The following is an 11,499-nucleotide window of genomic DNA, read 5'->3' on the forward strand; positions in this document are numbered from 1 at the left end:
GATTTTTGTTTAAGTATAAACATTATTAAATAAAACCAACAACTTATCCCCCTGAGTGTGTGTGCAAAATCGGGTCGTCATGAAATCACCTCTATCTAGCTGTCAATTTAGTGGCGTAGCCTTTTTGTAAGGACTTACTCGTGGTGTAGTTTCTCCTGGACTTGGGGATGGCGAGCCAGCATGGCGGCGGCGAAGGAGGCGCCCACGGCGGAGGTGTCGGTGCCGGCCATCACGATCACCATCAGCTCCTCGCGCAACTCCAGGTCGGAGTACTTCTGCTCGAGCCGACCGGATGACTCTATCATCATGTCTAAGAAGGTTCTTGCGCTGATGGCTGTAAAATATGTAAATTGTACTTGCACATCAACAATCTCTTTGCAGTACCTACCTATTGGTATAGGTAGTGTTTAAACTCTTAATTCGATCTTTGATCGTCTTTTTATATTTTTTTTCTAACCAATAACTAAAGTCTATTTTTTTATTCGGTAGACTGAAATGACATTTCATAGTATGAAATGACATTTTATGTTCATACTATGAACTGTCATTTCAGTCTACCGAATAAAAAAATAGACTTTAATGTCATCGACACTAGTAACTACTCGTATAGCCAACTTGAGTTGAAATTGCAACTAGAATTAGTACCTATGATAAAACACGTTTTTTTAGGTTACGTAAACGTTACATTCAAAGGATTAGATTTATTTAGTTACTTTTAAAGTTTAGTTTTCTTTAAAAAAAATTGCTATAGTAACAGCACCAGTCATGGGACATTTAAGAGGAAATTTGGAGTATTTGTGATATTTCCCTGATACCGGCAAAAGTTCTACCGCTTAGCGTGTTTAAAGATGAAAATCCTATCCATCTTTTATGTTTCAGGCGTGTTATATCAAAGATACTGCAATTAGTTTCCACATAATTTACAAATTAAAACTATGCCTTTTTTCTCCAGTCATGGACACCAAAGCTCCAGTAATGGTACCCCGGTAATGGACGTGGATCCAGTAATGGGCCCCCTATAATGGACATACCCTATCAGTATAAGATATTGGAACAGGGAATAAATTTTTGGCAAAAAACTAGTTATTAGTCATATTTGGTATAAGCTTTTATGTAAGAATGTATTTTTCTTTTCACAGCCAACTAATACTCATCAAGACAATTCTAACAAACCCAAACACAATAAGGTTGCGTTTATTACAGAGTTCCCATGGCCACCTCCTGTCTCCATCATGAGATCAGGTCCATGTTATCATAATATTGCATTGTCATCCGATTTGCTTACGTATCCAAAATTTCAACTCAATCGGAAATCCGAAAGTGGCTCAAATTCAACTTCCAAGATTTGAACCACACTAACTAACAGGCATGTTAAATAAAATTTTGTAAAAACGATATTAATTTTTTCTACTCCCGTACTTTTATTTGTCATTTAAAGGGTCGTGCACACACCTTTAAACCCCTCTCTTATAGTTGTCAAGACAAGTCTTTAGTCTATTCCCCAAAAAAGTATTTGTGCATACACGCAGTATCTTTTTGGCACTTTTACGATACTTCGTGTAATCACCACTTAAAAAATATTGTATGGAATACATTGTTGCCAACCTAATTTTAATTGTCATTTCTGCCAGATGAGTGAACCATAGACATGTTTTGGTCACATCATCATCATCATCATCATCAGTTTTCATCTTTATAGGGCTGTATCTCCTAAACCGTGCGTCGTAGCGCAAAAATAATCAAATTTTCGTTCCCCTTTGAATCCCGTAAGTAATATTTAAAAAACACGAAAAACAAAAAAAAATTATAAAAAAGAAAGAAAAATGTTTATGGGTTGTATCTCCTAAACCGTGCGTAGTAGCGCAAAAATATTAAAATGTTCATTCCTCTGTAAGAAGCCCCTAATTAATATAAAAAAAACACAAAAGAGAAATAATAAAAAAAAACCAAAAAAAATTATAATGCTGTATCTCCTAAACCGTGCGTCGTAGCGCAAAAATAATAAAATTTTCATTCCTCTGTAAGAAACTCCTAATTAATATTAAAAAAAAAACACAAAAGAGAAATAAATAAAAAACAAAAAAAAAACTTTATAATGCTGTATCTCCTAAACCGTGCGTCGTAGCGCAAAAATAATAAAATGTTCATTCCTCTGTAAGAAACCCCTAATTAATATTATAAAAAAAAATAAAAAAAAAACAAAACAAAACTTTATAATACTGTATCTCCTAAACCGTGCGTCGTAGCGCAAAAATAATCAAATTTTCGTTTCCCTTTGAAACCCCAAAGTAATATTTAAAAAAGCGGCCAAGTGCGAGTCGGACTCGCCCATGAAGGGTTCCGTATTTAGGCGATTTATGACGTATTAAAAAAAAAACTACTTACTAGATCTCGTTCAAACCAATTTTCGGTGAAAGTTTACATGGTAATGTACATCATATATTTTTTTTAGTTTTATCATTCTCTTATTTTAGAAGTTAGGGGGGGGGGGGGGACACACATTTTACCACTTTGGAAGTGTCTCTCGCGCAAACTATTCAGTTTAGAAAAAAATGATATTAGGAACCTCAATATCATTTTTGAAGACCTATCCATAAATACCCCACACGTATGGGATTGATGAAAAAAAAAATTTTGAGTTTCAGTTCGAAGTATGGGGAACCCCAAAAATTAATTGTTTTTTTTTCTATTTTTGTGTGAAAATCTTAATGCGGTTCACAGAATACATCTACTTACCAAGTTTCAACAGTATAGTTCTTATAGTTTCGGAGAAAAGTGGCTGTGACATACGGACGGACAGACAGACGGACAGACAGACGGACAGACAGACATGACGAATCTATAAGGGTTCCGTTTTTTGCCATTTGGCTACGGAACCCTAAAAACACGAAAAACAAAACAAAATAAAAAAAAAAGAAAGAAAAATGTTTATGGGTTACATCTCCTAAACCGTGCGTCGTAGCGCAAAAATAATAAAATGTTCATTCTTCTGTAAGAAACCCCTAATTAATATTAAAAAAACAAAAAAAATATATATATATTTATAAGGCTGTATCTCCTAAACCGTGCGTCGTGGCGCAAAAATAATAAAATTTTCGTTCCCCTTAAGAATCCCACGCACTGAACAACCTATCACATTAGGACATTAAACAATCATCATCATCTATTCTTATTATTATTTCATTGCATTTCAAAGTAAGTGCTTGGTCGTAGAAAAAGTATTGTATGCAACGTTGTTTAACTGAGTCAAAAATTACTCGTGGCGTCTTTATTAACAATTTTCGGCTTCACGCCACTCGCCTTTTTTGACCCCTCTTAAACAACGGTTGCATAAAATACTATATCCGAAGTCCGAGAAGACTTCCTGACATAGTTCGTAACTACATTATACCTACTTCTGTATTATTTAAACATGAAATTACGCCATGGCAAGCATCATTATGTAAATTGTAAGTTATCCCATCATAGGAGGTATGCAGTTTTAGAGCTCCTATAATGGGATTGGGCAAAATACCATTATTTTTTATACATCTCTAGAGACACAAAATAGTGTGTTGTATACCTTATTTCATGGTAAATGCAATTAACAAAACACATTCTAGTTTACACCAAGTTATAATTAATTACAATTTAATATATGAACTCACCTCTCTTAGCGAAGTTGTTAAGAATTCTTACTAGTTATATTTTTCGGTGACACGACAACTTTTGGGTTGACGCCAATTTCTTAAAAAGTAACCGAAATTAATAAAAATTCAAACTTAAACAGCTCTATGACTCTTATTTATGGTAAAATATTGCCAGTGTTCATAAACTACTTTTAGATACTTATTTTAGAGGATTTGTGGTTTTATGTCCCATTACCGGTTCCACGTCCATTATAGGGTCCATTACATTACATTGTTGTCTTCTACATGAATTATCCATTATATAATTACCTTTCTTTTTTCCTTGTCGAATCGCTTCTATCTCCTTGCGTTTCATTTGTATTATCTGAACATGAACAACGATGAAATAAAATGTAGATAAGTACATGTAAAAAACCTTTTATATTTATAAAATATTTAAAATAAGTCTGTTATTATTATCAAACTTGCACCAACACATTTTGACATTAGCGTATCATAAAATATTTGTAGTTGTTAATTACTTTCAGACAGGAAGACATTAAACTTTCGTAATTAGAGTCTGCATGGGCTATAACCGCGAAAATCGAAGTTCGTAAATTGCGGGCATTTTTCTGTGTCACTCTAATTACGCCTTCATTGGAGTAAAAGAGAAAAATCCCCGCAATTTGCGAATTTCAGTTTTCGCGGTAGCCCCTCTGTGCGGAAAGAGAAAAGAAAAGTCGTCGAATAGGTATAAGGGAACCAATAAATTCTGTGTCGTCTCTTTTCGCACAGACTACCTATAGCGATAGATAATATACGAGTATGATACCTAGCCTTTCTGAAACTTGACGTAGGTATATATGCCCCTAAAGGTCAAGAAATGTTGTAATCTTTAGATAATGCATTGTACACACGTCAACTATTAAAACACGATAATTTATGAACGACTATTTAGTCCCGTTCCCGTTGGGGCCGTTGGCGTGGCGTGGTCAACCACCAAAAATACCTAAATGTGTTGTTTGTAAATATCTAAGAAAACTAAAAAGAAAAAGGCCTAATTTGCCCTTTCTAAAATAAATGTTACAATATATCGACAAAATAAATATTGAAATACATCGACAGGGTTTGAAAGTAATCGCGGTGTTGGGGTTTTCTCCCTAGCCTTTAACACCCCTATACAATCGCATGTACGAAACCTAAGAATTTTTTTAATTGGTCTATAAGTACCTCATCAACAAAGTTATGTATGTTTTGTCTGTGGTAGACAAACTTCTTGTACTTCGGCAGCCGCTGATAGACGAAGTCCGGGTGCAGCCACGGGGACGTCATTCGCTTTGCCACGTCTTGCGACAGCCAGTCGAAGGCCGCGAGAAAACTGTGCTCTGGGTTCTTTTGGCTGTTTAAATCAATGCCTAAGGTGGTCTCTAAAAAGAGAAATGTGTCAAAGTCTAGTCAAATGTCTCACTTTGTTGCTAACCATAAGGACGAAATTTGCTTGTATCTAGGGATTGCAATCCGGTCCGGCGGATCCGGTAATCCGGCCGGATCCGGTACATTTTTCAAGCTACCGGGTCCGGCAAATTTCACCGGTTCCGGTCCCGGATCCGGTAAAAGGAATAAATGCTCTAAAATATAAAATAACAGCTTAAAACACTGCTAAAATTTAAAAGTTCTCGCCATTATTCGAACGTAATTCTTTTTTAATGCTCCCCTCTCCGCGTTCCCGCTCGCAAACAGCAACACAACAACTTGTTTGTTAGTTGAAGCCAGTCTTTTACCGACGAAATATGTGTCGTCGTAGTGTTGGTTGAGAATTGAGATTCCCGTGCACCGTAAGTAAGTACTGAATTGTTTTATATTTAATTAATTGTGCTGTTACATGATAATATAACGTACATGTTGTTTCGTTTAATTTAGTACTTACCATTATAGCCCAGTTATAATAAGTGTTAACTGCATTTAAAATAGAATAAAGAAATATTTATAAAACTTCATTCAGCAGTCAAGTTAAATGTTTTGTCGAATTTAAAGTAAATAGAATATGTTATTTTGTTATTATTATGCTGCTAAATAAAGCGAAGAATTGAAAGCACCTTTTTGTGGGAGTTGTGGGGCTATAGATATTTTAAGAGAAAAAGAAGATTTTAATTTGTGAGACTGATTGTTGCAATAACACTTAGTGGTTACGTAATAAAAACGTTGATTTTTGAAACCTCAAACTGGCGTTTTATTAACCCATTAGAAAAATATCCTTCCGGATCCGGCCGGATTCTAAACCAGACCGGATTGCAATCTCTACTTGTATCTTTATACGATTAACCTGTCAAAGCGTCCTTCGTTATGGCAAGCGACAAAGTGGGATTTTTTTCTTGGTAACGACACAAATGATTACGATTTATCGAAATGTTGATCACTTGAGTAGCTAAGCTTTATTTCTGCATTGGTAATAGGTAACTAGAAAGGCGACTGATGATGTACCAATTACATCATCATCATCATAATTTAAGAGCTTTGCTCTTGTCGGTGGAATAATTGCTAATCCTTTATTTCCTTGGCCAGTCTTCAGTTAGACGAGAGGCAGAGGAAAGCCTAGAATCACATAATTATCTCAGCCAAGTGAAAAATAATGCGTCGTACGAAGAAATTAAAATACCAATTGACATTGGTACTACTTAATATTTTAAATGATTAATTTTAGATGATAAAAATATTTATGATATATGATTTCAATTTTATTTAATAAATACTAAAATTGCGGTTTCAAAATTATGGCCGTTAAGGTCAACCAAAGAATTGTATTGTATTTTAATATGAATTACCTAAACTAAACATTATTATTATCTCGAATTTACTTAAATGTTATTTTACAAAATATTGAAAATGATTGTGTATCATTAATTTCAAATTTGCATTTAACGTAAACTTAAATCTACATACATCTTTTACTTACGTATACCTAGTCTACTTTACATCTTTTGATGAATAAATTGAGCTCTTTGAGAAGAGGTTTAAACGCCTGTGGGTTGGCAGAAACCGATGTCCAGGATAGAGCGAAGTGGAAGGAGAAAAGTAGGAAAGCGGACCCCGTTACAGTACGGGACAAACGCTAGGAGGATGATGATGATGATGAGAAGAGGTCAAGTAAAATGACTTAAATGACTGACTCCAACAGTAGGTATATAATTACTAATTAGGTACCTACTTATATTATTACTTGTGCGATGTGTCAATACACCATAGTTAATCTGTTATTACGAGGTATTTAACCTTTTAACCGCCAGCAATTTTTGATCGACCGTGCTCGTGTCGCCACCGACAGTAATTGTACCACGCAGAGTAAGGTTGGCATAGTTACGGAAGTTATAAATGTGCTGTAAAAACCAAATCAGATCTTTGTCTTATTTATCAGACTGTGGCGGAATGAGCTGGATATGTAATGTCTTATAGGTATATCAGACTCTGGCGGTTAAAGGGTTAAATATATTATGTAGGTACCTAACCTGTAAAATTGTATCTAATCTAATACCTTTAAACGATCAATTCTTGCTTATTTTCTTTTATATGTTTCTCTAATACCTTCAAACGAGCAATTCTTGCTTATTTATATATTTATTTATTTATATGTTTCTTTATATGTATTTCGAGGATCTCGGAAACGGCTCTAACGATTTCAATGAAATTTGCTATATGGGAGTTTTCGGGGGCGAAAAATCCATCTAGATAGGTCTTATCTCTGGGAAAACGCGCATTTTTGAGTTTTTATATGTTCTTCCAGATATTGTCTGTATGATTTTGAGTATACTTTTCGTCACACTTCCGTTCTACGAAACTTCAAGTCCCTCACTCAAAGAAATATTTGTTCTCGACACAAACTTTGAACATCCTCTCACCGTTATAAGAAGAATTTTCAATACTATGCCAATTTACGCTGGTCTATTGGTAGCAATCTAGCAATAAGTATTTCTCAACACAACAAGCCTCAAATTCTACTTACCGCAAACTGAATCGAAAGTGTAAGTGTTAAAATATCTCCACACGGAGAAGTCAGCGCCTCCAGCCATCGGCCCCAGCATGTCGGCCATGATCATGCTTTGTCTATTAAACACTTTTACAAATTCGTTTAGATTCTTCATACTAAAGACAGGTGCTAAAATTTTCCGTCGCGGCCGCCATATGTCCACTGCAACAGATACACATTATTATGCACTTTCAGTGTGAGATAATCGTTACTAAATAGGTAGGTATATATGTGCTTATATCGACTAACGCAACAAAAAGTGACGTGAACGTAATTTTTACTTATGTTTCGATTGGCGATTTCTAAATACGATTATCACTTGGCTAGGTCTAATAATACTCATTTCTTGAACTGGGGTCAAACGTCTGTGCAGCTGACCATTATATTAGCAACTGTGCAAATTAATCTATTATTATTCTATTAATCATATATCTATCAAGAATGCAACCCCATTATTTAAGTTCGCTCTTTAAAATCGCTAAGACGAAACAGGAGCTGAGATTTAAATATTTTAGGTAAATATACCCGTCTCGCTAACGGAAGCGGCTCCTAAAACCAGTGCGATAGGTAAGGACAAGGCGAAAAATCCTGCGTAAAAATCTCAAAAATCGAGGTTTCGTACCTACTCGACTGTTTCCTCCTCCAAAACTTAACCAAATTTGGAAATCTAAATGATTATGAAATTATCTGTTTCGGACCGTTTTGCTTTTTTGGCTAATTGATATCAGTTTTGAATACCACGCCTTCATTGCGGCATAGTCAATTAGGCCATTTTGGCCATATTTGAAGGGCTCTAGCGCCTTAAAAAACAAAAATATCAAAAAAAGCAAAACGGTCCGACACAGATATTGATAATATTAATCTGTGTTGAAAAAATCATTTCTCTAGCTTCAAAACCCACGGAGGAAACAGTCGAGTACGTTTGTATGGAGAAATGACCACTCCTGTTGGCTCTTGACTGTTTATATAGGTAAATATTTTTTGCCCATTTTTTACGAGGCTTACAATCAGATTAAAAACCGGACAAGTACGAGTCAGACTCGCCCGCCGAGGGTTCCATGCTTTTTGGTATTTGTTGTTATAGCGGCAACAGAAAAATTCAACTGTCTAGCTATCACGGTTCATGAGATACAGCCTGGTGACAGACAAACAGACGGACAGACGAGTCTAGTAATAGGGTCCCGTTTTTTACCCTTTGGGTACGGAATCCTAAAAAGTAAGTGCGCGTATTTCCGTACAAAATTAAGCGTTGTTCGTATTTACCTGCAGCAAATATACTGCCGTTGCCGATCACCAAGCGAGTGAATTGAGTCACGTAGCCTTTCTCCATGGAGTGCTTCAATACTACTTCGGAAGTGTCCGGGTCCGCAACAACTGTTAGACAGTACAGGTAGGTATTTTAATTGTTTTATAGTTACGTACAATACAAATAAGCCACTTACTTCTGAAAAAATATAAAGTACTATAAAGTATAAACTTACATGTGTACCGGCGAACGTGAGAAGTTGATTTATTCCACAAAACTATTTTAGTCTTAGGTATTAGGTTTTAACTCTTTGCAAAAATAATTTTAATATTGAATAATAAATACAGGGTGCTTCCTGTAACAGGAGCAATAAATTAAAGTAAAGGTCCTCAAACTGACCAACATTTGTTCAGCAACTTTCAAAACATATGAAACTTTCAGACTTCCTCTTTTTCATACAAAATAAATATTGCCTTCAATGTACGCTGACATCGGTGTGTTTGACGTTGCTTGTCACGCTTTAAACATAACAAAATTTGCAATACATTGCGTCTTAGAATAAACTTTAAAGTGTAATAAAAATCAAAACATCAGCTTGGCTTGGCTTGTTTTGCCAGTCATGGCAAAACAAGGATCGTACAAACACAAAAATGTAACACCTATATATATACGCTTGTTTGACACAAATAAACATTCATTCATTCATTCATTCATTCATGAGTTATTTTCAAAAGTTGCTGAACAAATGTTGGTCAGTTTGAGGAGTACAGCCTACAGTTTAATTTATTGCTCCTGTTACAGGAAGCACCCTGTATAATAATGCATAGATGGGACACAACCTAATAACAGCTTGTATGCAAACACACACAGCAAATGCACACAGGTTATTAGTAATCGAGTAGGTAATAGGTTCTTTATTTGAAAGGTTTCTTGAGAAAATTTCTTAAGCTTTATTTCCTTAACTTTGGGTGGGTATGTCCAGCTAGGTTGTTGGAGAGCTAAATGTTTATGTTTTAATTTAGTTTATAGTTAATTTTAATGTATTTTTAATATAATTAAATTATGAATTCATTCATATCAATATAATTCATTGTTTAGGTAATAATGCTCTGAAAACTTACTTATATACAGCTTGTTTACGACCCAACACGATGTAACGCCGCCATTTTCAATGGCCGAATGACCAAGAGATTTGAACCAAACTTGATGCTTGCCTGAAATATGCAAGATATGTATTACAATAAGATTATTTACCTACGATTTATGATGATTTGGCATTTCTCTATTTTATAAACGCATAGAAAAGCACTTTGTAGCACGCCGCGTGAAAAGGTACGTCCCCCGGCGTCGCCATTTTCACCATCTCCGTATAGTCCGTATATTTAAAAAAAAAATGCTGCCCTGTCCTATAGCTTTTAAAAATTTCCATAATAAACTAATTTTATGTCTCACGTTGAACAGGCCTTATTATTAAGATACTTACATAGCATTTTTTTAAAGGAAAGGGAAAAAATCAAACTCGCCTCAATAAACTTGGAAAAACCTGAACAAAATTTTAATATTTTACTTATATTGGAATTTTACCATATGAAACGGTTTGACCTAATCGTCTAGATATTTTAATTACATACTTACACAACTTCTACTCGCTCTATTTTCTTTGTATAATATTTTTTAGCAATGGAAACTATAAGTACCAGACTCAGTTTCATACAGGTACCTAATTATCAGGCATTATTTATTTGTTATTAGTCACTTTTTAAATCAGTATAAAATCAGTATCATCTAGGGACAATTAACTTTGGTATATCATTTATGGCTAGTAGCCTATATGTAATATAGGTAGATATACACTAGATTTTTTTAAATGTTATTTCTACTCACAATCACGTAATCTTTCGATCCCAATACCTAATAAAATATTGATAGCTACCTATAAGTACCTACTTTTTTTCATAAAATGAAATAGCTCATGATTCAGAATAGAAATACCTAACATAAAAATTCTCAAATTTGAAAGAAAAGAAGTTGAGAGTACTGTTCTAAATAAGGTAAGGTTTGTTTAGTTTTCATTCACGGTGAAGTCTCAGTAAAAATCTTCAGTCTAGAGACTGTATAATAATGTAGAGATCATAGGTGAATAATATATTTATTCAGTACTTTGCATAGGACATCCGGCCGTGATGTTCAGTGTGGCCTGAATATTCGTTCAAAACTATTTGAGTCCGATGATGTCACGAGCCAGGAAACTCAAGAGGATATAACAGTAGAACCAGCTTAATACTTTCACGTCTAATACGATTTCTCACGTAATGCGCCATTTACACGTGGCCCTATACCTGTATCATACCATACAGTATGGTACTTTCACGGTTGATACGCTTTCTTGCTTAAATGCATTTTTAACGTGGTCCCTTCAGAATCTTCTTAGGCAGAGTTTACTACTAGGTATAGGTTTCTTACTAGGTACTTGTTAACTACATTAATCAAAAATAAAACAGAATATACCATTGTACCAGATTCAAAGTTGGGGTCAAAAAAGGGTCGACAAAATGGCTCGAAGGGGCTCGTGTAAATATCTAGTAAATATCCACACTTCAGTTTCGCGCTGCATTTTTTTTTCA

The 11,499-nt window shown here is 34.8% G+C and overlaps 1 protein-coding gene across 1 annotated transcript in view; it reads right to left on the reverse strand.

Moving 5' to 3' along the window:
• The window catches only part of LOC134649584 (cytochrome P450 4V2-like), a 61,574-nt gene extending 52,562 nt beyond the window's left edge, over positions 1-9,012 (reverse strand). Inside the window, exons 1-3 of the mRNA XM_063504401.1 lie at positions 8,893-9,012; positions 7,606-7,791; positions 4,839-5,035 (exon numbers count right to left, since the gene is read on the reverse strand). Coding sequence (XP_063360471.1) covers positions 4,839-5,035; positions 7,606-7,791; positions 8,893-8,959 — 450 coding nt within the window. The 5' untranslated portion in view covers positions 8,960-9,012. The remainder of the gene's footprint in view (positions 1-4,838; positions 5,036-7,605; positions 7,792-8,892) is intronic.
• Positions 9,013-11,499: the final 2,487 nt, after the last annotated feature.

The sequence above is a fragment of the Cydia amplana genome, chromosome 7 (assembly GCF_948474715.1).
Source record: "Cydia amplana chromosome 7, ilCydAmpl1.1, whole genome shotgun sequence".
NCBI classification, from domain to species: domain Eukaryota; kingdom Metazoa; phylum Arthropoda; class Insecta; order Lepidoptera; family Tortricidae; genus Cydia; species Cydia amplana.